Source organism: Sciurus vulgaris (genome assembly GCF_902686455.1).
Source record: "Sciurus vulgaris genome assembly, chromosome: 1".
Lineage (NCBI taxonomy): Eukaryota > Metazoa > Chordata > Mammalia > Rodentia > Sciuridae > Sciurus > Sciurus vulgaris.
In genome coordinates this window covers 15,920,612-15,946,691 of record NC_136461.1, presented here as the reverse complement: position 1 = coordinate 15,946,691, position 26,080 = coordinate 15,920,612, and the positions used below count along the sequence as shown (strand labels likewise).

At 63.5% G+C, this 26,080-nt stretch overlaps 1 protein-coding gene across 3 annotated transcripts in view; it reads right to left on the bottom strand.

The window, feature by feature from the left end:
* Positions 1-26,080, bottom strand: part of EPHB2 (EPH receptor B2) — a 147,599-nt gene that overhangs the window by 18,212 nt on the left and 103,307 nt on the right. For all 3 annotated transcript variants that reach the window (XM_079100325.1, XM_079100323.1, XM_079100324.1), the window contains exons 4-6: positions 16,976-17,131; positions 15,630-15,965; positions 4,444-4,568 (exon numbers count right to left, since the gene is read on the bottom strand). In XM_079100325.1, coding sequence (XP_078956451.1) covers positions 4,444-4,568; positions 15,630-15,965; positions 16,976-17,131 — 617 coding nt within the window. The remainder of the gene's footprint in view (positions 1-4,443; positions 4,569-15,629; positions 15,966-16,975; positions 17,132-26,080) is intronic.

Sequence of the window (26,080 nt, the reverse complement as noted above, 5' to 3'; positions counted from 1 at the left end):
CAGGTGCTCCCTAGCTGGTGACATGAGCATTCAGAATCGCCAGGCCCTGGGCGCAGTACCGGGATTGAACAGTAGGCGCCGCTGTGCCACGTGGGATCCGCTCAGGTGTGGAAAGTGGGTTGGATTAGGCCACTGGCTGGGTGCCCACTTGAGGATCCCAGGTTTTAAGTTTCTGATCGCAGGAGGGACACGAGAGGTAACTTCTGGTGTCACAGTGTCTCAGGAGAGTGAGGAACTAACTTGAACAGATCCCTTCTCTAAAGCTGGGCCCAGGTCTGAGCCTGGGTTTGAAGACTTCAAATATCAGCTCTTCCACTTAATTGCATGGTGACATTGGGAAGGACCTTCTCTGCTCTGAGCCTCTGTTTTCCACTTCAGAAAAATGGAGCAAAGCATGCCGATCCCTCGGGGCTCTGATCAGGTGGCCCCGGGACATCCACTCCCTCTGCCTCGCCTCTGAAGGGCCTTTATTTGAAGTGATTCAGCGCCAATGGGCGGTGGGAAGAAATTCAGCATGGAATCCACTAGTCCTTCGTGTGAGTCCTTATCCGGGGACTGGAGGCCGGGGAGTCACCAGGTGCGTGTCCTGAGCCATCTGAGCCGTGGTTTTCTCTCCTCGAAAGCGGGATAACCCCAGTGGGTACCACGGTGGGAGGCTGCAGGGATCCAGCACAAGATCACGGGAGAACGCGCAGCCTGTAAGTCCTCTGAACACACATCAGGACTTAAGTGACGTGGGCTGCCACCAACATCGTCATCGCCATGACGGAGTAAGTTCTCACTGGTGAGCGAATGCCTGAAGGGACCTCTCCAGGTAGGTGTTGCTCAGTACACTGAACACAGGGGACTCTGTCCCCTGGACTGTCCTTCCCCTTCACAGCTGCCAAGCAGACGTTCTGATGACTAAACACTGACATCGGTGTGGCTGTGAGGGCCCACCCACCTCAGCCAGCCTCCCTGATCCATGCCTCTCCTCGGCTCTTGAGAGATGCGGGGAGCATGAACCAGTGTGCTCGGGGGTGGACGCCGCTGGGGCCACCTCCCCTGGGAAGCCGAGGCTGGTGGAAGTGGCCCGGCCTGGGTCTGCAGGCCTCGCTCCCTCCATCAGTCACACCAGAAACCTGGCAAAGCGGTGGCCTGCTCTCTGGCCGGGCCGGCTGGGCCATCCCAGTGGAGCTGGGGCAAGGCCAAAGGAGCCCCTTCTGAGGAAGGGAGGCGAGGGAAAGGGGACGGGGTCCTGTGGGCCCTTCTAGGGGGTCTGGAGCAGCCCCTGGGAAGCAGCCGCGGGCTTCAGGAGGCGGACAGGCCTCAGGTGAGAGCCGGCTGCCTACGGACGAGCCTCCCGGACACTCCTGTGGGCTGGCTTCTCCCTCGCTGTGCCCTGGCGTTCCCCGGACCCCTCTGCTTCTGTCAGCCTTCTGCACACTGTCTGGCTGTCCTAAGCCACCTCCTGTCCCCACAGTCCTGCTCCAGCAGGTGCCGACTGACACCTGCAGATCACCTGCCCCAGGAACAGGCACCCCATCCTGGGAGGCCCAGAGTCCCCGAGCTCCAGGATACTGTCTGGATCTCTCAGCTTCTCAGGTCTCCCCGGCAGTCTACTCTGCACACAGCACACTGTAGGGCCCTTGGTGCAATCTGAGTCAGATGCCACCATTCCAGAACCTTCCCATCATACCTTAACTCCAAGCCAGACTCCCAAGGCCTGGCAGGCCGGATACAACCAGACCTGAGTCCTCTCCAACCTGCTCCCCTGCCTCTCTGCCTCTGGCTCTCATTGCTCCTGCCCCAGCCCTTCGAGCCTCACCCTCTCCGTTCCTGATGCAGCTGACATCCCTGCCCCAGGGCCTTTGCACGTGTTCTGCCTGCTTCCCCACATGATCACTCTCTTCACATGCCTGTCTGAGCTCTGAGCATCATTCAAAGCTCAACTCAAATGTCACTAACAGTAGGCCTCCCCTGGCTGCCATGCCACAATTGGGGGCCTCTCCTGGGTGCCCCTGGATCTTTGCTGACCCTTCTGTAGCTTGTATCATGCTGTCTCAGGCTGTTAGTGTCTGCGTTTATGTTTTTCTTGGACTGTTTGGTCCCTGATGCCTCTGGGCCATCTGGTTGCTTTCAGTATTTCTGACTCCCATGTAAAACCTGGTCCAAAGTTGGTGAGGATGACAGTGAGTGGCCCCAAGGGTCCTGCCTATCTGTCGGGTTGTCCCAGCAGCACCCTGAGGAACAGCGGGAGGCAGGAGCGCCAGGCAGAGAGGGAGGGCACAGAGGGAATCCTTGCTCTGCCCTGTGCTCCTGGGCTGGTTATATACCACCTGTGCCTCAGTTTCCCCTCCCGTCCAGTGGGCTGGAGAGTGGGCCATGTGCTTGGCACAGAGCGAGGCACAGAGCCAGGGCTCCTCAGCAGACGGCGCCCGCTGGTCCTGCCCCTGGCAGGGGCCTGGGGATGCCTGGGTAGCGCTGGAAAGTGGGGCAGAGCCCCCGCCCAGCTCCCACCTCCACCAGCCTCCCCAGGCCTGCCTGCGAGGAAATGGGTCGCGGGCAGGACCCGCCGGGGTTCCTCATTTCCGCTCTGTCTCTGGGGACACACACTTTCAGTTTCATTTAATCACAAAGCTTCATAATTAGTCCCCCCCCCCCACACACACACACTCTTAATTCGGAGATGCTAGGCCGTCCCTGCTGGAGGGAACAGTGGCACTGGCTGGTGCCGGCCTGGGTCTCCCGGGTCTGGGAGTCTGGTCCAGCGGCCCAGGGTGCCCGCTCCTTGGAGGCTTCGCCCAGCGAGGGGTGGAGTCGCCCTCCGTGTCACCCCAGCGCAGGCCCTCAGGGACCGCTTCCCCAGACATCCAAAAACACCTATGAGCGCCCCTTGTGTGCCAGGCTCTAGGGACACCGCAGAGAGAGCGGCAGGGTCTCCACCTGGGAGGCCGAGGCCGATCCTCGGACCCACAGCGGAGGCAGCGCAGACTTCGCGGCGCTTAGCACATCACAGCTGTGACCAGCGCTCTGCAGAAGGGGGGCGAGGAGCGAGCAGGGAGAAGGGGGCCTGGCCTGGGGGGCCTGCCCTGCATGGGGTTCCGGCTGAGAACGAGCCGGAGGGAGGAGCCCAGCGGGCCAGGCGGTGGGAGGGATGTGGCCGCGGGGTCGGTGGCCAGCGCCCTACCTGGGCCCCCCTGCCAGCTTCTCCTCCATTCCTCGGCGCCATGGCTCACTGGCCTTCAGCCTCACTGCGCAAGGCCTGCGGGGACGTGGTGCCCACTGCCAGCCTGCGGCATTTGGGAGGATCCCGAAAGGCAGAGAGGAGGAGAGGGCGGAGGGATGTGGCCCGCAAGGGGTCCATTCGCTTATTCATTCATCAGGTATTGCAGGTGTCTCCCTGGTGACAGGCCCAGGGGGCTGGGAGAAGCTGGTGAGTGGAGAGAAGTGGCCCCAGACCTTGGCGTGCACAGCCTCCAGGAGGAGATGCGAGGAAGCCAGCAGTCAGCAGCAGCTGGGGAAGGCCGGACAGTGTGGGCCGAGCCCCTGAGGTCACCGGATCTGGCTGACCCAGCCGTTCACAGACAGCAGGGCTCCAGCAGAGTCGCCCACACTGGCTCCGGCTCTCCCCCTTTCAGCCTTTAGGGACAGCCTTCCTGTGCGGTTTTGGTTCCAATGGGCTTGCCCTCCACTAAAGGACTTCCTATCAGTCATTTACACCTTAGTCTGAATGCAAGCCTGTGACACCTTTCCTCTCTGTGGCTGTTTGGGGCTTCAGGGCCTCTCATGTCTGTCCCTGTGGGTGGCCAGCTGCTGTGCCTACCCTCTCACTCTGAATCGTGCAGACCCTAGGTTCTCCTGGCCTCTGTGTTGTTGCCCTTGTCCACCCTGCCCGCCGCAGGTAGGCAGGGTAGGGTACCAGAGCAGGGTAGGGGGTGCACTCATGCCGTCAAGGCCAGGCACCCTGCTGGGCGCTGACCTTGCCTCCTCCTGCTCACAGGCACAGCCCTCTCCTACCACAGGTGCACACCCGCCCAGGCCGGTTAAGGATGGAGCTGGGGTTTGAACCCGGTTCCCGTTCCTACTGTCCCTCCTGGGTTGCCAAAGGGCGAATTAGGGGCTGCTCTACAGGTTCAAAAAGAAGCACGCTCTCCACGGCCAGGGCGCTCGCTGAGTGGACGGAGCGGGCGGGGCCTCCGCTGGCCTGCCGGAGCTCTCGGTAGGTGTGGGGACTCTCATGACCACTAAGCGGGACTTTTTGGAAGCCAGTGTTTTGGCAATCTCGGGCCCGCTGAGACCAGGCAGAGGGGTCTGGGTGGGGGTGTGTGAGGGCTGCGTTTGTCCAGGTGGCTGCTGGACCCCACATGCCGGAAAAGCACCGCACGGAGAAGAGCGGGCACCTGGGGAGGAGCAGAGCGGGGGAGGAGCAGGCGGGGCGGGCGGGCCGCGGGGCGGGGCTACCTTCTCATAGTACTGCAGCTCGTAGTCCAGGATCACGCCGTTGGGCTGGTCTGGCTGGGACCACGACAGGGTGATGCTGTCCACGGTGCGGCTCACCTGGTGCATGATGGACACGGCCGAGGGCGCTGCAAGAGAGGCCGGGGTCACGCTCAGCAGCACACCCAGGAGGGGCAGCTTCTGACCCACTCAGAGGTGCCAGGGCAGGCGGGGAGCAGTGGGGCCAGAGGGGAGAAGGCATCTGGCTGAGGCCACGGCCAGCTGGGCAGCAGACGGGGCAGAGGGGCAGGCAGGGCCGTGGGGCTGTCGTGAACCCTCCGGCACCTTTGGGTTACAGACAGTGGTAGCCTCGGCCACTCTAGAAATGAGAGACCGTGGCCTGGCTCTGGGCCCCGCCCCCAGGGACACAGGATGTAGGACAGGGAAGTGGAAGGGTCCATGAGGCGGAGAAGGTGGGTGGTCCATTCATTCCTTCCACAGCTCTGCACTGAGTGCCTACTGTATGCCAAGGAATACAGCCACCAATAAAACTGACCTGGATAACCAGTGTACATTTATCTTAGCATTTCTACTCTTAAGGATATTCTCCAAAGAACTGAAGACATGTACTCAAACACATCCTTGCACACGAATGTTTTTGGCAGTATGGTTCACAATAGCCAAAAGGTGGGGACACTCCAAACACCCATCAACAGATGAACAGGTGAAGAAATTATGATATACAAATTATAATGGAATATTACCTGGCCATAAAAAAGGAATGAAGTACTGAATCAGGCTACAATGTGGATGAGCCCCAAGCATACGCTAAGTCAAAGACAACAAAGCTCACATATGGTATGATTCTATTTATACGATACTCAGAATCGGTAAATCTGTAGGGACAGAGGGCAGGTTGGTGGCTGCCAGGGCCTGGGGGGGTGGGGAGGAGCAGAGAGTATTGGGCACAGGATCTTCTTCTGGGGGAGATGAAAATGTCTTGGAACTAGGTAGAGGCACGGGCTGCAGAGCACTGTAAACACACTAAATGCCACTGCATTGCATGTGTCGAGATGGCTGATTAAAGTCACGAATTTCAGCTCAATAAATTCAGTCCATCCATCAACCCCCCTCCCACGGGTGCTGTCTGGAGCGAGGCTGGCTGACGGGGACAGTCGGGGCCGGCGACGGCCTTGCTGCCTGGCCTCCCCGTTCCCTGACCCGGCTCGGCTCGCAGTGGAACCTCGGTAGTGAGCCCAGCGCTCTGCCCTCTGGGGCTGCCCGAGGCTTGGCTCCGCTGTGAGGTGTCAGCTAAGCCAATCCAGGGCTCCTGCCTGGGGCTCAGGAAGCACCCCCGTATCCCAGCTTCCCAGCCCCTCTGGGGCTTCCGCTGAGAGCCGCAGGGCCCGGGGGGGGGGGGGGCAGCCTGGCCTGGCAGGGGAGCCCGAGGCTGGAGTCCGACAGACCCGACAGCCCCCACGCACTTGCGTGGAGCGGGTTCTTCTCCCCTCTCTGAGCCTCAGTTTCCACGCCTGTGAAATGGAACCTTTGCTCGACACAGAGGTTGGGTGTCGGCCAGGAGGGAAGTATTGTCAGGCGACTTCCGTTCCTGGAGTGGCCAGGATGCCAGCGTGCTGCTAGGTCCCGGAGGGGAAGCTCATGGCCCTGCCTCCCGGGGCTCACCTGTCTTTCACCTCGGCGTCTGCCCCAGGCCAGTGCCACGCTAGGCGCTGGAGAGACCACGAGACAGGGAGACGGCGTGGAGCCCCTGGGTCGGAGCCCGTTCAGGATGCGGCCCAGGGTAACCAGGCCTGAGAAAGGACAGGGGCTGCTCCCTTCCCTCTGCTCCTCGTGATTTCCCCTTACAGCAAACCAAAGTGGCAGAATGTGTCCCCATGGCTTCCTTTGCTTCTTTTGGTTTTGGTCCTGGGGATTGGACCCAGGGGGCTTTACCACCGGGCCACCTCCCCTGCCCTCTTTGTTTTCAGACAGGGTCTCCCGAAGTTGCTTAGTGCTAAGTTGTGGAGGCTGGCCCTGAACTTGGATCCTCCTGCCTCAGCCTCCTGAGTCACTGGCACTCAGCACTCTCTGCACTGTCCACCCCCGTGTGGCGTTGGGTTGGCTGGGAGACTTTGCTGGCACTCAGGCGGGACTAGAGCCCAGAGCAGCTGAGACCTGGGGGAGTGCAGTCTCCACCGCCAAGTGGCCTCTCCCAGCCCTGCCCTGCCCTGCCTGCCAGGCCGGACTCTTCCCTCCCGGACTCCAGCCCTGGGCCTCCAGGCGGTGGAAGGAGGAATTCCCAGAGGGGCACCGACCAGGCAGTGGACAGGTGGGGCCCAGCCTAGGCTCGGCTTCGTCCTGCAGGCACTGGGTAGCTGCCTCTCCAGCAGCACAAGCCGGGCGCAGGACACTCAGCGGAGGGGACGGCTGTGACAGGGCACCTGGCCAAACACGTGTGTCAGAGAAGTCACCGGACACCCGACCAACCTGTGGGGCTGATGTTCTCATGCCCATTTCACAGAGGAGTAGATGGAGGCATGGGCGTGAAACGACTGGCCCAGGCTCACACCGTGACCCCGGGTCTGAGGCCTCCTCTGCCCCACTGGCTGCTAGAGCCCAGCAGCTCCAGCGGCCCCCAGGACAGCCCAGCCACGGCCATTCGTCTGCTGCCCAGTGAACACCCGTGAAGCACCCGCCGCCCACCGCTGCCCAGCCCTGGGCTCAGCTGCTGGCCGAGGCGGGGCCGCTGCGGGTCTGGGCGCCTCTGATCTCCCAGGCCCGCAGCCCAGGCGTGGCGAGGAGGCGGCCTCTGCCGGGAAGAGGACCAGCAGGCCGGGCACTGGGCCTGCCTCTCTCCTGGAATCCGGGATTAGGCGGAACAGCTGGGGTGCCCGGGCCCTCCTGCCCCCGGCACCCCGGGCTCAGATTCCCTGTAGCTGGTCATCAGGGGATTCTGGCATTTTCAATTACCAGCCGGGCTCGCTGGCAGGGGACGGGTCAGTGGGGCTCCGTGACCCCTGCGAGGAGATGGAGCCCCAGGGAGCGAGCAGAGGCGGCAGCCGAGGGGCAGCCGGGCCTCCCTGGCTGGAGCGGGTGGTCAGGGCCCCGCCGCCCCCCCCAAGCCCTGGGGACCGGTCCCACTGTCCTTGGCTGAGAGCGGGAGGCAGCCCTGCCCTGTGTCCTTCTAGGGCCTGCGGGGCTGCCACGCAGGGCTGGCCGGGAGCCCGGGGACTGCGACCGACCCTGGACGCTGCAGGAGGCGTCCCAGGCTCCCTCAGTGCCCACGCCAGGCTGGCGGAGGAAGGAGGCAGGCCTCACCCTGACCTGGCCCTGACCCCGCCCTAACCCCGCCCTGACCCCGGCCCTTCCATCAGGCAGAAGACCCGGAGCCAGAGGTGGCCGCCTCCCCAGGCCCCCGTCCCCCCCCCCCAACGCTCTGCCCAGTGGCAGAGTGACAGAGGTCTCTTCTCCACTCTCCCCTCCCTCCAGCACCCGCCACTCTGGGCCCTGTCCCCAGGGCACCCAGGTCCCTGCTGTTCCTGCCCGAGCCTGTCCCCGGCCACCCTCCTCTTCGCAGGGTCCCTCAGGGTGCCTCCTGGACCCCTGCCCTCCAGCTGCTGCCACCCACAACCCTGGTTTTCTTCAGAGAACCTGTGGGCAGGGGCCTGCTCTCATTCGGCCCCGTCCCCAGCGCTGGGCACAGGTGAAGCAGGTCTCGGCGGGAGGAGAGCCGGGAGGGGCCGCTGACCGCCAGCCCCCAGGCTCCACTCGCCCACCTCCCCTCACCAGCAGCCAGCGGAGGCCATGTGACTTCCGTGGTGGCCGCCCACCATTGGCTCCCTAGACCCCTGCGGCCTCCTGCCAACCTACAGCTGCCTCTCGGCGGCCAGGGACCTGGCTGAGCACTTGCCCATGGTGGCACTGCGGGCCAGCTAAAGGCCGGCCAGCTCTTTTTGGAGCACCCGTCTCTTCAGCTGCAGTTACCTGCCCGCAAGGGACCAGAGGGCTCTTCTGCCTAGCCCGGTGATAACGCTGGCGTAATGCTCTTCCAGAGAGCAGTCCTTTGCGTCTTTTCTAAGGGTTACCAGGCTCTTAGGGACTGTCTGGGACAAGCAAGGACCCAGCACCTGGACCGGAAGGTGGCAGGAGCCCAGGCCACCTGGCTCAGTGCCCCGGGCCTCGGTTTCCCCTTTGGAGAATGGGTATAATGACAGGGATCTCGGCAGGGCTAAGTGAAGACCTCTTGGCAAAACCCTTAGCATGGGACCTGCCCCAGGGGAAGGCCAGGGACGACTTGGCAGCATGTAGCCCAGTCTCACTGGGCACTGTGAGTAGCCAGTGCCCAGTCTGGCTGGTGGCAGTGTGGGCATTTCAGGGAGGCAGCGTCAAGATCCCCAACCCAGCGATCCTGCTCCCAGGCCACTGTGTGACCCAGGTCCCCTACTGCTTCTCTGCACGGGTTCCTCATCTGCAGAATGGAACGTGGCAGACACGTCTCACTCTCACGAACATGGAGTCTGCTCCTCAGACCAGCGAAATCCTGGTTCTTAGTTGGGCACATTGTGCCCAATTGAAGGACTACATTTTTCCAGACTCTCTGGCAATCAGAGTGGCCGGGTGACAACATGCTCATCAACAGAGACAAGCTGGCATGTTGTGTAGGTCTTCTAGGAAGTCTCTTTAAAGGGGAGGGGAGTCTACCTCTCGCTCTCCTTCCATCCTGCTGCCTGGGACACGGGTGTGATGGCTGGAGATATTGCAGTCATTTGGGTCCACAAGGACAAGAAGCTATGGATTTAAGTCTGGGCCCTGATCGCTGCATGAGTTGCTGCAACTCCTGTCTTCCGACGTGTGAGAGGAAAACCTCCATTTTGTCTAAGCCACCATGTTAAGCTGGTTGCAGTAACTGCCCCTCTATCCACACTCTGCCTGGTAACTATGCACCCTCTCACTCCGACTATGGGCCTGGCCAGGTGACTTTCTTTGGCCAGTTGTGATATAAACAGACAAGCTGCTGTCTGGGTTCCTGTGACTGCCCCAGAGCATGTCCAGGCCAACCGGCCGGAAGCCCAGACATGAGGCGCAGAGCCGTTGCCGCAGGAGGCCCAGCCAGGCCCCTCCAGGCTGGCTGACAACAGTCAACCCTTGAACCGGCCACGGAGCCCTGGCAAACTCCAAGAGCTGCCAAGTGACCCGGAGCAGATGGCCTGCAAATCCGCAGATGCTTGGGGCCAAGCCCTGGGTGACGGTCCCGCCAGCCCCGCCTCGCGGCCGGGTGTGCAGTGCAGTGGCCCCCGCGCGGCAGCACAGAGAGAGCCTGTCCCAGCGTTCCCGCGGGCCAGCCCTGCCTTCTGGGAAGCTCGGGAGGATCAGAGAGGAGGACGCAGGCGGAGGCCCCGGCCTGGGGAGGGCGCGCCCCCCTCTCTCTCTCCACCCTCTCAACCCCCTTTCCGGGGCTGGGCTCACCGGGGGCTCTCTTGCCTCTTTCTCTCTGATCCCGTGGCCTCCCAGGGAGAGAAGCGGGTGAACACGTTCACCCCAGTGCTGGAGACTGCGGGGCGCGCCTTGCAGGCGGGAGGATCAGAGGAGCGCTCGGTGGGGAGGCCGGGAGGGCTTCCAGAGCCGAGAGTCTCCCCAGGAGGCCAGGCCGCAGTGTCACGGGAGAGACCCCGCCGGGGGGCGGGGGCGGCTGTGTGACCCGGGCAGTCACTCAGAACCTCTCTGGGCCTCGGTTTCCCTCTCTGTAAGAGAAGGTGCGTGCAGTGCGGAGCGCGAATCCCCGCCAGCGCCGGGTGCTGCCTTCCCTGAGGCCGATGGCGGCCCCCAAGACACACCCTGTTCCTGGGGGTCTGCGGCAAAAGGGCCCTGGGCCGGGAGATTTTCCTGGATTATCCAGGCAGACCCAGCTCCTTGATTGAGTTCTGAAAAGAGGAGGATGGTTCTCCAGCAGGGACCCGGAAGGCCGGGAGCGTCTGAGGCTCTGCCCGAGGACCTGAGAGAGGCCCGGAGGGGCCCAGGGCAGCCCCAGCTGACACTCTGCAGGAGACAGAACCTTGCTTCTCTGCAAGGACCTGAGTTCTAAGGACGCAATAAACGAGGAGACAGATCCTCCCTGAGCGCCGGGGACATATCCTCTGACAGATTTCCACCTGACGGGGTCCACACTGACCTTCTGGTCCTCTAGCACTGGAAGATCCTAAGTGATTTTTTTTAAAAAATATTTTTTAGTTATAGTTGTTGATGGACCTTTATTTTATTTATTTATTTTTATGTGGTGCTGAGAATCGAACCCAGGGCCTCACACGTTAGGCAAGCGCTCTGCCACTGAGCCCCAGCCCCAGCCCCGCAAGTGATCTTATGCCGTTGTAATTTTTTTTTCCCCCTTTGGTACCCGGGATTGCACCCAGGAGCACCTAACCACTGAGCCACATCCCAGCCCTTTTTGTATTTTTATTTAGAGACAGGGTCTTGATAAGCTGCCGAGGCTGGCCTTGAACTTGCGATCCTCCTGCCTCAGCCTCCTGAGCCGCTGGGATTACAGGCATGCGCACCTGTACCCAAGTTTTCCGTAGCTGATTCTGCAGGATTTTGCTGGGGCTGCCATAGTAGTGTCCACCTGCTGTGTGCTGGGTGCTTTGTCCACGTCACTGTGGTTCCTGTGGCCACCTGGCTGAGCTGGAGGGACAGGAAATTGCTGGCTCTGTGGCTGAGGCCTCCCTGCCGGGCTGGCTGGGTGGATGAGGCCCAATTCCTGGCCTTTTCTCCCAGGTGATCCTGGGAAGGACGGGACAGGTCCCTCCTGGTGAAGCCCCTGCCCATTACGGTGGCCTCCAAGCTCGGAGGGCACCCAGGCTGTGAGCCGCTGTCCCAGCTCTGCACGAGGCGGGGCCTGGCCAGCCCTGGGCCCTGTGTCTGCAGTGACCTGGTCCTTCAGGCGCTGCCTCTTGCTGCCAGGAGGCCGAGGGCAGGTCCCCTAGCGTTCCACGCCTGGCTCCCTTTAGAAAACATCAGGGCCCGAGCGAGGCCCCTGCCAAGGCCTCGCCCAGCCCTGGGCACGGCGGGCAGCGGGCAGGTGTGTGCTCCTGGGGCCTACCTGTGCCGGGCACCTGGACACCTGGGCCCGGTGGCCCACATCCTCACCCGGCCCTGCCGTGGTGACCGCCCACCAGGAGGATGCAACCGGACGGCAGCGAAGCGACGTGAGCCAGGCCACGGGCAGGGAGCTGCCAGGCTCCGTCCAAGCCAGGTCCCCCTGCCCGACTCCAGGGCCCGGACTTTCCCACCGGCTCCAGAACCCTGCAGAGCGGGGGCGTCGGGAGCTGCTCGGGTGAAGTCTGGGGCTTAGGCCACGTCCGGCGCGGCCTGGAGGTGGCAGAGCCCTGCGTGGACTCTGAGCATGAGCCGCGTTTCTGAAATCCGCCCCCAGTCTGCCTGGCTGTCTCCGCCCGCCGTCCCATGTCCGCTGGAGAAGCTGTCCGCGGCTGGCCGCCCCTCCCTCCTGTCCCTCTGGAGCTGCTGGTTTGTGTCAAGGGCCAAGATGGCAGCATGGACAGGACCCTGGGCTCGGGACAGCTGGACCCGCTCTCGGATCTGCCCCTCCCAGCGGCAGGGCTGGACATGTCATTGTCCTCTCCCGGTCACACCTGTCCATCCTTGGCTGTGGTCAATGCCCAGGGATGGTAAGCTGGGCCTGTCACTTGCTCAGAAGAAATGCTTTCTCCTCTTAAGGTGACAAGCTGATGTTTATGTAACAAATTTTGGGGTCTGTCCACAATAGGCCACTGGACGCACAGCCCTGGACGTGGAGTCCCCAGCCTGGCTTCCAGCTTTGCCCCACTTCTCCACACCCTGCCTCGCTCCATGTTTTGCCAAATGCCAGCTGTGGGGTGTCCCCTTCAGTGAGGAGAAGCAGGCCCAGCACAGTGTGGAAGGTGGGGAGACAGACAGGGACCCCATGACGGAAGACAGGAAGATTTCTGCTGTGACAGCCGGAAGGCCACAGTGCTAGGGCCCAGCAGGAGACTTTCCACCCAGTCCAGGAACATCCATAAAATGAGCTGAGGTCTGAAGGAAGAGTGGAGGGCAAAGCCTTCTGGGTAGTGAAACAGCAGCAGGTGCAAAGATCCTGGGGCAGAGGAGGCTGGGGCTGAGGAAAGAGGCTTGGGTCCTGCTGTCTCCTGCAGGTCTGCACCTGGGGATGCTCCGCCCTGCACGATCCCACTTTGTTTGTTAGAAGCCTCTCCAGTCTCCAAGGCCAAGCTCAAATAAGTGCCTCCTCTTCCAGGAAGCTCTCCAGGATGCGCCCACCTCTCGTTCCCCAGGAGGAGATGATCTCTCCTGCTGTTGTCTCCTCTGTGGGCCATGCCTGGGTCCTCGCTCACATCCCACGCACCTGCGTGTCTGTGTCGCGTCTCCCGATCCAGCTGTAAACCTTCCAGGGCAGGTTCTGTGTTTTCTCCGGTGTGGACTTGGAGGCACGGGACGTGGTCCTGGGTAAGTCCTGTTGAGGCCCCTTGGCAGGGGGACTTGGCATGAATGATCTACCTCTTGGGATCTCCGTGTCCTCGCCTGGCAAGGCCATGCGTGGGGAGGGGTGGCGGCTGGCTGCACCGCCCCGCTGGGCCCAGAGCAGCTGAGAACAGAGCTTTACAGGGGCTTGGGACAAAGTGGAGGGGGACAGGCGACTACCACCCAGCGCACGGGGGCCGGGGGTGCAGCAGGGCCCGTCGCCCTGAGGCCCGAGCTCCGCAGGTTTGTCTGCGGGAAGAAACACCTGAGCCGCTTGTTAGACGCAGTCCCTGGAGTCCTCACTTGGCAGGTCTGGGGGGGACAAGGAGCCTGTGTCCTGACCAAGTCCCCACGTAGCCCCGACGCAGAACCTGGCGGGGAGGAGGTGAGTCCCCTGTGTGGTGGGCTGGCTCAGTGCCCGGGGCCTCCCCGTGACAGGATCACACAGCCCTCTCCCGTGCCGGCGACCGCAGAGCTCACTCCCTTGGCAGAGTGGACCTCCCCCCCCCCCCCCACTGATGCTGGCACTGGACTTGCTGTGGCCGGTGAGTGGCACGGCTCCAGCCACGATCCCACTACACCTGGGTGGCTGCTGGTCCAACCGGGCGGAGCCTCACGGAACCTGCTGAACAAGGGACTCCTGCCCAGCACAGAGCTCCTGGCCAAGATGAGCCCACTCTGTCGAGGCCTCTCACTGTCGAGTCGGGAGGTTTGTTACACAGCTCCCCTGCGGCAGCAGCTGACCGACACACTGACGTCCCTTGGCAGACCAGTGCACACCTGGGAAGCACACCTGGGAGCAGGAACAGGTCTCCTGCTCCTCTCCAGGCGTGCTCCTCGCAGCTTCCCCGTCGATCCTGAGGCCTCCTCCTGCACCCCTCCACCGGAAGCCTCTTACTTCCGTCCTCGGCCCACCTCTCCTCTCTGGGGACAGCCAGCTCTGGATAGCAGCCCGGGAAGCACCCTTGCTGCTAATAGGCTGAGGTTTCTTAGAAGCCAGTTCCACCCTCAGGGGTCCCAGGGGGTGCAGGGGCTCCTGCCACAGGCGACGGGCCCTCAGCGCTTCCTCTCTGGCTCTTCCCAGCTGCAAAGCGCTGCGCCCCTCCATCCTGTTGGGAGTCCAGGCTTCCCAGCCCCCAGTGTCGTTACTGGAAGCCTGGTCACTTGCCAGGTGTCCCGGCCGACAGCTGCTGGCTCTTGAGGGTTCCCTGAGGCTCTCACTGAGTTGGCCCCCTGCCGACCCCAATCGGGGGAGGTCAATCACCCACCTGCAAGGACCGCGGCCTTGGGCTCACAGCCGCACCCGCTGCCCAGGCCCAAGGGCCACATGCTCCCCAGCCCTGCTCCTGGGCCCCAGAGCGAGATGTGCCCAGCTCCCAAGTGCAAATATAAATAAGAGGCCACGGGTTTCACGCCCAGGCGCCCGCGCACGGCCACTCGCAGAGGGCCCACGGCCCCCTCCAGTGCCTGGACCCGGCCCATGCGGAGCCCTAGCCGTCCCTGCCTCGTGCTCTGCCTGGCTCTGGGACTCCACTCCTCCCAGCACATCTGTGAGATGGGCACGCGGAGGCCTGGGGTGCGGGGAGGTGGGGTGCGGAGGGCGCCTGCCTGCCAGGTAGCCCTCCCTGGCCTGGGAACTTCATTTCTTCCTATGTTCCCTTCCAGAACCTGCTGGTCCTTCAACCCACAGGCCAAGTCCTACCTCCTCTGGGAAGCCCTCCAGGGTCTGCCCCGGGCCTCCCGTGGGCTTACTGTGGGAGCTGTGCCCTGGGGGGACAGCAGAGTGGCTGCTCACCCTCTCCTGGCCTCCCTGGCTCCTTGGCCCTCACGCCACAGGGGGCAGCACTGTATTGAGTGAATTACAGAGGGTCCCACGCACAGTGCCCGTCCTGGACCTCTCGCCGGCACCATGATGTAATTGGTGAGCTCATGGGGGCGGGGGGGCTGGGAGGTATTCCTGAACACCCAGAGGTCTCAGGTGAGCCTGAGGGGGCCGTCCTGGTGGACAGTGGGCGGGGCACTGCACCATGGGCGGCCGTCTGTGCCTGTGCGCATGCGTGGGTGACGGGCAGGGACAGGACTATTGAAGGTGAGCCTTCGGAGCAGAGAGGTTTCTAGAACGTGATCGTCCTGCTGAGTGAGACACAGTGGGCAGAGGTCAAAGGAAGCCCTGCGGAAGGGGCTGGGTGTCCCCTAAAGCCTGTCCACCATGACAAGAGGCTTCGTCCAGCCAGAGAGGTGACATCCCCAGCTCCCTGTGAGGCCCCGTGACCACGGCCTTCCCCACAGGACACCCAGAGGCCTGGGTGCCACTCCCCAGACCCGGCTTGACACACCCGCGCTGCCTGGTCTGCTCTCTCCTCCCCTCTGTCCCCCCACACGGATGAGCCGCAGGGAGGAGGAGGTGACACCAGGGAGCCTGGCTCCCGTGTCTCCCCAGGACAGCCCTGCTGGCCTCTGTGCTCTTCCATGAGAGGAAAACGCATTTTCTTTAAGCCACATTAACATTGGGGGACCCTTTGTTTTAGCGGCTACACGTTAACCTTCAGCAATACACGCTCTGCAAGAGGCACTGTCACCAACTCTGGGGGCGTGTGACCCGTGTGAAGCCGTCGACAAGAAGAGCTCATGCTGCCGATGGCAGGGAGTCTCCCCCAGGGCTGGCGGTGCCCCTAGGCCCGGCGTGACCCCGCGCGGCTCACCTGCTTGGTTGGTGGTGATGTTCACGGAGGCGAACTGGGGAGAGAAGGGGCTCTGGTCGGTGACGCCGTTCACGGCCTGGATCTCGAAGGTATACTGGGTGTGCGCCAGCAGGTCGCTGATGTAAATGCGTGGCTCGGTCAGGCCCAGCTGGCGCGGGGCGTACTGCACGTTGTCCCCGCAGCGCGTGCAGGCGCCCCGGCCCGAGCCGCAGCTCTTGCAGATGATGTTGTAGACCAGGTCCTCGCGGCCCCCGGCGTCCCGCGGGGGCGTCCACTCCAGCATGAGGGACGTCTCGTTGACGCTGGAGATCACCGCCTGGGGGGCGGAGGGGATGGCTGGGGACGGGAGAGGCGGGAGTTAACTGGGGCCGTGGGGGCTGTTCCCCAGGAGGCCCTCTGTCCACTGCCTGGTTCCAGCCCAGGCCTCCCAAAGGACTACCTCCAAATCCTCACCTGAGAGAAGTTTCTAGAAAACGAGTTATCCTGCTGCACCTCTGCGGAAACCGTTCCTGCCGGCCCCCACTAGGGACGGGGTTCTGGGTTTGGGTTGCCTGTGCAGTATCTATTTTCCCTCTTTCCTTATGTAAGAACCCCACTATACTCAGGGCGGCAATAGGTTTAGCTAAAGGACTTTATTTCCCAGATTTTTGTGATTAAGTGCTGGCCATTCATAAGAGTCAGAAGTTGTTAAATAGGGCTGCGTCTTAAAAGGGAGACAGACACGTCCTTTTTGGCCTTTTTCCCTTTATATGGCCAAAAAGGATGTGATGGCTGCCGCATCGGCAGCCGTGTTGGACTGTGAAGTGACTTTAAGGATAGAAACCACAGGTTACGGCCGGCAGAGCCAGCCAAGAAGTCATCACAACTCTTCATGCCATCCCAGGACAGCCTACCCTGAGCTCCTTGCATGGAAGAGAAGGAATCTGTGGGGTTCAAGCCACTGGAATCAGCTGTTATTCATAGCTGACGGCCATTCCTGACTGATAGAGGGGCCGGGAAACTGCCCGCCCGGCCCACCCTTTCCTAGAGCACCTGGCCCGAGTCTGGAAGCCGCTGCCAGGTGAGGACGCTGGGCAGCCTTCTGTGCAGAGGCCCCAGCTGTGCTGGCTGCTGTCCTGCCAAGCCTCACGTCCCCTGCCCCTCTGTGAATCGAGACCTTGACCTTATCATCCTCCCTGTGACACAGCAGAGGGGAGGCAGGAGACAGGCCGACTCTACGGTGTCTGCATGGCGGCAGCGCCACCCCAGGTACTTGGTGCTCCCTCGGCCACCACCCACCGCCCCCAGCTGTCCTGCAGGGGCACCGGGGCCAGGGCAGGCGGCACCCTGGAGGGGACTGAGCGTACTTGTGCAGGGCATGTCCAGGGGGTCCAGGTCTGCTCGGTAGTAGCCGTTGCGACAGACACAGTTGGTGGCCCCTTCCGAGGTGGTCCGGCTGTTGATGGGGCAGTGAGTACAGGCCTCGTCCCCTTGATTGGCCTTGAAGGTTCCAGACGGACACCCTGGGGAGAAGACGAGGGTCATCAGGGAGCCAGACGAGACGGTCCCCCACCCCGGCCCGACTGTTGGGAGCCCATCTCCTGAAGTCCTGGGCTTCAGGTCTAGTGGGGCAGTTCTGCTTCGTCTAGAAGGTTCCAGACCCCTGGCTTCGTGCCCCTGAAGCTGTCTGGGGTTGGCAGGGCCCTAACTGTCTTCCCTCCCTGCCCAGCCTGGCCGGGCCACAGCCTCCAGGAGCCACCCCAGCCTCGTCGGGAGGCCTCTGAAGGGGGCCGAGGCCTCGCCCGTGGTCCGCCCTTGCTTTCTGACGTCGAGCCAGCCACCTGCAATGAGTTCATAACTAGGTCCCGGGTTCCAGACCGGGAAGGGGGAATTAGGTTACAGAAGAGAAGTCCTGCCACAGCACGGGGTCAGGAGAGAGGGGACGTGGAGAGCAGGGGACGCTGACCTTCGGCCCCCGCAGACCTGCGTTTGAGTAGTCTCTGTCCCGTATTTTACTGCTGTGTGGCTCTAGAAAAGTGGCTTAGCCACTCTGAGACTCGGTTTTGTTATTCATAAAACTACGACTCGAAGGCCTGTTTCTGCAGGTGAGCAGTTACCCAGCGTGAGTGCGAGAGGGCACAGGCCCTTCCAGGAGGCAGATGCCTGGCTTGACCAGTTCACCAACCACCGGCCCGCAGCTCGAAGCGCAGCCTGGCGGGCAGCAGCTGCACTCGCCCTGGGTTTGCATTCTGGATTGGCCCGGCCGGCAACAGACCCTGCAGCTCAGAGCCCGGGGCTGGTTCACTGCCGCACGCGGGTTTGCCTCCTCACCCCCTTCCTGCTGGCCCTGCAGGGACAGGTGGTCCAGGGCTCAGCACTGTCCGTCTCCCAGACTCAGCCTACGGGGTTCGGCATCCCAAGTCTGCCATGATGCCTTGGAGGGACTGAGGGAGGGGCACATGAGTGGGTGGGAAGGAGAGAGCTTTGCAGGACAAGATCCTCCATGGGATGAAATGCTGCTAATCCATCTACAGGCCAGAGCCCCTCAACCGGAGTACATTCCTGCCTGGGTGCTGTGTGACCTTTGGCAAGTGACTCCACCTCTCTGAGCATCGGCTTCCTTGTATGTAAATGGTTAACCCAGAGTTTGTCTTCAATGCTTATCTTCCAAGCCTTAGCAAACCACCCTTCCGGCTGCTCCAGCTCAGGACGCAGCTTTTCCCGGCGCTCGGAACAGCACTGGCCTTTGGAATCCTTTACTTTCCTGCCATGATTATTAATCGAGGCCGCTTTCCCCGCAGGGCTGGGGCCTGGCTCCTGAGGCCACTCTGTGGCCACCGCTCTGCTGTGTTGGGGTGGCCGCCAGCCCTCTGTCTGCTCTGCCCCACTGGCCTAGCGCCCCTCTGCCCCGGGAGGGTCCTGAGCCTCTGAACAGAGGCGGGAGGGTTGCGGCCCCAGGTCGGGAGCTCTGGCCCCGCTCTGCTCAGCTCAGGGGCTGCGGGGCTGCGGGCGGCTCCTGGGCTCGCGGGTGTGTTGCTCTGCTCTGCGCGGGGCCGGCCCCTCCACCTGGACCGTCTCCTGCGCCCCCCCACCCCCACCCCGCTCCGAACCTCATCCCCCAGCCTCCCAGACCTCCCTCTCCAGCAGTCTGTCATTTCTGGATCGCTGGCACCGAGGTTCCTAAAACCTGCTCTTCTCCGTCCTGGGAAGTGGCCTGAGGTCCCCTGTTCGCCAGGAGCCCCATCTCCACCCCTGCTGCCCGTCAGTTACCAGGTCTTTCCTCCTCAGCTGTTGCCCTGCCGCCAGCCGCCCCTGCAGGCTCTAGAAAGCTCTTCCCACCACCCCAGTCCAGCCTCCCTGGCCTCCCGCCCACCTTCCGCAGCAGGCTCTCTGAGGTGACCTTTCTGTGTCACTGGAACGTGTACCTAGGCAGACAATGGAATATTATTCAGCCACAAAAAGGAACAACGCGTGCTGATACAGGCTCCCAGGCGGGCGAGCCTGGAAAGGCTGCTTGGGAGAGGAGCCTGTCACGAACCAGCGGTTCCATTTATAGGAACAGGTCCAGGAAGGCACATCGAAGAGACAGAAAGTCGATGTGTGCCTGCCGAGGGCAGGGGACGGGGGACCGGCCGCCTGCTAATGGGCTGCGGGGTTTCTTTGGGGGTGACAAGATGTTTTCAGATCGATCGCGGTGATGCTCGCATGGTCCTGTGGACGTGCTGCATCCATTAAGGCAAATGCTCGGGCAGGGAGGCCGTGGGCCGTGCTGACCTCCTGCGAGGCCAGGATTCCGAACACTGCCCGGGGTCTCGTTGCCCTGGGAGGCAGAACCTCTTTGGGGCCCCTGTGCCCCTGGGCTGGCGAGGCCTGGTCTCCAGCACGAGGTTCTCTGTCCTAGGCCCACCCACGCCCCTGGCCTTCGTCCACCTGCCCTGGCCTGGGATGTGTCCCCATCCCAGGTGGATGCCACCTCTTCCAGGAAGTCCCCCCGGGCACAGTTTTGGCTCTTGGCTGGGCTCCCTTGAGGCAGCCCCTTCTGTTGGCCTCCGGGGAGACCAAGGCCCAGAGAGGGGCAAACAGGTGGGCGAGGCCCTCGGAGGCCGGGCCACTGTGCCGTCAGGGTGTGCCGGGCACAGCGCCCAGCCTCGCCTCCCGCTCCTCCAGAGGGGCCTGGTGGCCGCCCGGCACACGCTGCCATCTCCTGGGGCCAGGCGGGCGCCCCTCCTGCCAGCCTCCGGGAGGAGGAAGCCAGGGCCCGGGGGCTGCAGACCCGTGTCAGCCCGGACAGGCCCTCTTGTCTCCTGGAAAGGGAGCGGGCAGGGCAGATGCGCTGCGGGTGACGGGGACCGAGGGATGGTCACACTGCCCCCCGCCCATCCGAAGTCTGAAGTGACCCTGACGGGGAATCAGCTGCTCACACCCGGGGGCTCCCTCCTGAGCTCCCAGGAAGCCTCAGTCACCCTGAGGGTCTCCCGCCACTGCCTGCCACCCCCACGCTCGGGGCACAGCCCACGGGTCACGGGGCGGCCCCACCTCCGGCCTTTGGCCATGCTGCCCGGGCTTGGCCTGCCCTCCCTGCTCCTCAGGACGCTCCTTGTCCTCCTCCAGGCCCAGCCTCCTGGCCCAGCCTCCAGGCCACCTCCTCCCAGGGGCCCACACAGGCCCTGGCTGGAGGGAGTCCTGCCTTGCCTGTCTCTGTCTCTGTCCCCCCGTGGACCCCAGCCCCGACTGGCAGCCCCTCTAGAAATCAGTTTCTCAGCCTGCGAGCTGCCCAGACGTCCAGCTGCACCCCGCGCCCCTGCGCCCGCCTGGCCTCTCCCGGGCCCAGGGGCTGGAGGACCTGCTCACGACGGGTGGGGTGCGCTGGCCAGCGGCAGGTCAGGAAATAAGAAGCCCGGTTCACTGTTCACGGTTCTTGTGGTGGGGGGTCCCTGCCAGATTCCAGGCCCCCAACCTGAGACCGCAGGACAGAAGAAACGTGGGCCAGCGGCTCCTGCGAGCCAGGCCAGGGCTCGTCTGTGTCCCGCCGCTGGCTAGCGGGCGTTGGCTGGAGCAGGGGTGGAGCCTCTAGTCTCCACCCCGAGAGCAAACGGCACCTAACACAGGCCCTGGCACATAGTAGGTGCTCAGCCAACTCCATCTGCTCAAGGACGGGTCTGCCGCTGGGCGGGGGCGAGCGGATGCCCTGCAGGTGCTGGCTGTCAACGCTCATCTGGCACCAGAGGAAAACACTCCTGTTTGTCAGACGCCCCCAGGTGCCGGGCCCTGTGCTAGGTACTCGCTCAGATTCTCAATCCGTGCTCTGCCCCCTGAGGTAGGTGCCATTCCCTTTTACAGACGGGAAACCGAGGCTCAGAGGGTACAGCCACCCCCTTGAGGCCACACAGCTCGTGAGTGGCCCAGCTGGAGTTGGACTCTGGTTTCAGAGACCTTGGGCCCAAAATCAGAGGCCGAATCTCAGGGCTGGAGACCATCCTGACAGGCTGTCCCTCGGCAAGACAGGGGCAAAGCCTGGCACTTGAGCCCAGGGCTCCGGTTTGGGATCAGGAGCAGCCAGCCAGCCTGGCCTTCTGTGGACGCCCAGTGCCCTCGGCCAGGCAGCCCGAGGTGCGGATGGCAGGCGGCCAGCTGGGGACGGACAGGAGGATTAGAGGGAAGCAGATTTCCCCCGCCTGCCCCCTGGGCCCTGGGGATAGGTGATAATTGACCAAGTGGGCCCAGAGTCAGGCAAGCAGGGCTCCATCTGGGCCTGGCATGCCGGGCTGCTAATTGGCACCGAGTGATCCTCGGCGGCTGGCCTGCTGCCTCTGCTGGCCCCCTCCTCTGAGCCATGCTGCTCTCATCCCAGAGATGGCTGAAGCCACCTTGGAGTCCACCGCTCGGTCAGGCCCCGTGTGCCAGACAGCGGGGCTCTGCAGGAGGTGTCTCCCTGGGGGTCCTGGAGTCAGGGGGCTCTGTCTGCCGGTCCAGGGGGGTGGCACCTGAAGTCTGCTCCCCACCTCTCGCTCCCCACTCCTGCGCAGGGGCTCCGAGTCAGGAGCACCCGGCCAGGGCGGGGCAGGCACGGCCTCTCCTTCACTGTGTAACCATCGGAAAGTTACCTAACCTCTCTGTGCCTCGGTTTCCAGTCCATACGATGAGGAGGATAACAATACTGGCTCTGTTGGGATGATCAAAGGAGATAGTAAAGCAAAGCTCCCCCACGGAGACTTCCCGGCTCGACGTAAGCTGTCATCCCACCTTTACCTGGCCGTTTGGGATCGGGAGAGTTTGGGATTTCAGAAGTTAGAATACGAGCTCAAACCTTGAGAGATCTTGGGAACGGGACCCAGCGTCCACCTGAGCCTGTCACACCTCAGATCAAGCCTGAAGGTCATTTCCCAGGTGTCGTAAGGGGCCGTGCGCCGCGGCGGGGCTGCCTGGAGGGTTTCCCCGCGACGTCACCCTCGCTCTGTCAGGCTCTGGATTGGGAGTATTTTGAGTTTTGGGTCAGGGATGGTCGACCTGCACCCGTCCCTTCTGGGCCCGCGCTTGCCACGCGCCTGGAGCTGCAGAGGGGAGGACGGGCCCGCTGGGGACGCGGCCAGCCTGCACCATCCTGCAGGCGTTTCTTGAGCCCCCTGCAGGCGCCAGGCACCGGGCTGGGCCGGGGATGAGCCCTTCTCTACCTGGTGGCCTCTGCTCGGGAGCCCGGCCGCTTTCTCCCGACTCCCCTACCAGGCTGGCAGCAGAGATGGGATGACAGGTGCCCCAGCGTCTGGCCCCGAGGGGACGGTGACCCACACAGGTGGCATCTTTGCTCAAGCTTGGCCAGCTTGCACCTGGCCTGGGGTTTGTCCCAGGCTGCCGGACACCCCAGCGTTCCTCCCCGTGTCCCCGCAGATGGCTCTGGGGCACCGCCCACCTTCCCCTGGGCGCCTCCTCCCCCGCCCAGCCGTGAGCTGCCTGGCTGACCACCCTGCTGACCACCCGGCGGGCAGGCCAGAGCAGGTGCGGGGAGTGGCTTCCTGCAGGAGGGCGGTCTGGAGGTCCTGGGGCCTTGGCCAGAGCCACCGGCCGGGCGTTCGTGACCAGCCTTGGCTCCTGGTGGAGGCAGGGTCCCTGGGGACAGGGCTCGGTCTCTGAGGGAGCTGGAGGCGAGTGAGGGCAGTTCTGGGCCTGTGTCCGGGTGCTGGACGGGAGTCGGGCCCCAGCCTGCTGCCTCCCCTGGGCTCGGCCAGCCGGCCCAGCAGGCGGCCGCTGCTCCCTTTTCCTCCCCATTAATCGAGCGCTGGACTTTTTAATTATCTGCCTGCAGGGTGACTCCCACTCTGGTGGAGCAATTAAGGACGTTTCCAAGGGCTGCGTGGCTACGGGCAGAGCTGCCGGGCCAGGCCCTGGTGGAGGGGCGAGCAGATGGCGGGGCTGTCCACAGCGGTGACAAGGTGCCCAACCGCGGGGCCGCTGCCAACTTGTCCTGGGACCTGGGCCGGAGCGATCCAGGGATCGGGGGCCACCCTGTTGAGCGTCACCCACTCAGGTGCATCTGTGGCCCCGGGCTCCGGGGTCCCCGGCCGCTCCCGGGGGCCAGGCTCTGGCCAAGTGCCCCGTGGACACTGGCTCGTCCCCTGAACCCGTGCCTCACTGACGAGGGAGCCATCTGCCTGCAGGAGATTCCTGAGCGGGGACAGGCCTGCAGGTGAGGGGCTCTGGGTACAGGGGACAGCCTGAGCAAGGGCACAGACGTGACACTGCCTGGCGGGAACTGCACACAGTGCCCAGCCACTGGGGCACAAAGTTCAAGGCTGCAGAGGCAGGAGGGGAGGCTGCAGAGGCAGGAGGGGAGGCTGCAGAGGCAGGAGGGCTCTGGGGCATCTGAAGGCACAGAACTTGCACCATATTCTGGGCTAAGCTCCTCACGTGTGACTTTAAAATACGTGACCCAGGCAGGGACGGTAACTCGCCTAAGGTCACACAGCGAGTCAGTGACGACAGAGCTGGGGCAGCAGTCCAGGGGTCTGGTGCCCGGATTTGGAGGGAAGAAAGAGGCTCAGAGCAGCAGTCACATCACGCTGGCTGGCCTCCTGACTGGCCCCCTGCTTCCGCCCTCGTCCGCCATCCCGCTTTCCACGGGCTGCAACCCGATGTCCACACCCTGCGGTGCAGGAGCCGCTCCGCTGCCGCTCTGCCCGGAGGCCTCCGACAGCCCAGCTCGCTTGGAGTAAGATCCAGTGACCTACAAAGTCACCTCCTAGCACCCTCCCTTTGATCCACTGACCATTCTGGAGTGCACAGACCTCCTCTAGCCTCAGGGCCTTTGCACATGCCGAATCTACTGCTTCCCTGGGTCGCTTCTTGGTTATGCCCCACCTCCTCACCTATCACTGGGTTGATGCCACACACCCCACCCTCCTGAGGAAGAGGAATGACCGGGAGCCCCCTTCACCCCAGCCAGCACCATCACTGCAACAGGGCCTGGGGTCCCCCAGCCTGTCGTGGGGACTCAGAGATGCTGGAAGAGCAAGCGTTAAAGAATGATCACAATGAGCCCTCGGGAGGCTGGATGTGCTCAGAAGGCCCCACACATCTGGCAGAGCCGCCCGAGCCCGGGTGCATCTGGCTGCTGTATGGACAGGTGTGCGCGGGTCACGGAGGTGGCCTGGCGGGTCCAGTCCTGCTGCAGGGCTGTGAGGGCCCCCGACGGAGCTGAGGCGCGTCCCCGTGTCTCCTGCAGGGGTCCCTGGTGGGCCCTCAGCTGGTGGCAGTGGCAAGGCCCAGGCCTGGTCCTCCAGACCCCGAGGCCCGGACCTCCGTCAGCCCGGCAGCCCCGGCTGGGGTCGGGGGCCCAGGAGAGGCCCCTCCCCTCTCCAGCCGGCCGGGCCTCTGGGGTCCCCTCACGGAGCACGTCCCCTTCTACGGGAGCCAGAATCGCGGCCGTCGCCCCACCCGAGGGAGCCCCCGGCCGAGCCTGCCTCTGCCCCGCCCACCTGCCCGGGAAGCCAGGGTCATTAATAAAGGACACGGTGAGCTGTCAGCCGAGAGCACGTCTGGACTCTTCCCCTTGCTCGGTGAGCCGGTTAAAGCAACAAGCCCGCGGCCCGGGGAGCGGGGACACACCTGCCCGGGGCCCTGCCGCCCGGGGCAGGGGGGCCGAGAGCGCCTCCGGTGGGTTCCGCAGGTCCCAGCCTGTTTCCGGGCCAGTGGAGAAAGTGACGAAGCGCGAGAGATTCCTGGAAGAAGCTGTTTTCTCCACCTGACAGGCCGCAGGCCGAGGGAGCGGCCGGGGCTGGGGGACCTGGGGTGGCCGGCCTCCCCCATCCATGTGCGGGCGGGAAGGAGGCCCAGGGTGGAGCGGGGGCCTGGCTCCTGCCCAGGGGAGCGAGTCCCTCTCGCTGTGTGGCCCCCGCGCCCACCCTAGGGACTGGCTGCCTGCGTCTCCAAGGAGGTTCCAAAGTCCGTGAGCGTGGCTTCCACACACTGCTGGGTCCTGGGGCCACGGGACAGCGGCGATGGGGATGCGTGGCGGCTGCCCTCACAGAGTGAACCGCGCGGCACGGAGGGAGGAAGCCCTGGCCGTGACGGAGACCATAGCAGGCTCTGGAACATTCTCAGAGACTTGGCAACGAAGTCTGAAGGTGCCAGGAGGGCGAGGGGCTCCCCAAGGAGAGGCCCTCGGGGGTCACATAGGGATGGGGACGCGCCAGGGGCAGGTGCTCTGCCGGCAGGGAGCACATGGCCCAGAGGCCGGGGTTTGGGTGCTGCGGGCTGCACCGGCCAGCAGCGCTGGGGGCTGCGGTGCTGGGCGTTGGGCACCCTCTTGTCCGCGGCCAGCTATGTACCACCCCAGACAGACAGAAGGACTGGGGCCCAGAAAGATTTCTTGTCCCGTCCTAACAACCTGGGGGTCCATTGCCCACTCCACAGATCAGAGACGGAGGCTTGGAGATCGATGGCCCATCCTGGGGCTCATAGACCTCAGCGCCGGAGCCCCAGCCTCCAGCACCGGCCTCTCTCCCGACCTCGTCTGGGAGCGTTCTGGAACCACTGCTCCCCAGCGAAGGCTGGTCTCCTTGAGCCAGGCACCTGTGACTGGAACGCTAACGACACCTCTACTCAAGGGGTCCCAGCACTTGGCACCTCAGGGAGGAGGAAATGCAAATGGGTGGGGGGGCTCTCCCACCCTGGCACTGAGGTCCCCACTTGGGGCGACTGCCATTGTTCTCCCTCCTAGGGGTACAAAAACCATCCTCCTCCTCCTTTGGCTTCTGGGGAGCAGGAGTAGGCCTCAGCTAACCCAAGCCATAAATCAAATGCACAAGATGTGGCTTGGCAACCATCCCAGTGAAAAAGATCTGGGGGTTTGAGTTGACCACAAGCCAAAAGCTGCTGAAAAAGCCAATGTGGTCATAGGCTGCTAGAATAGAAGCAAAGTGACAGCCTGGCATCCTCCACTGCTCAGGCAGGGCTGGTGATAGCCGGCAGGACATTTC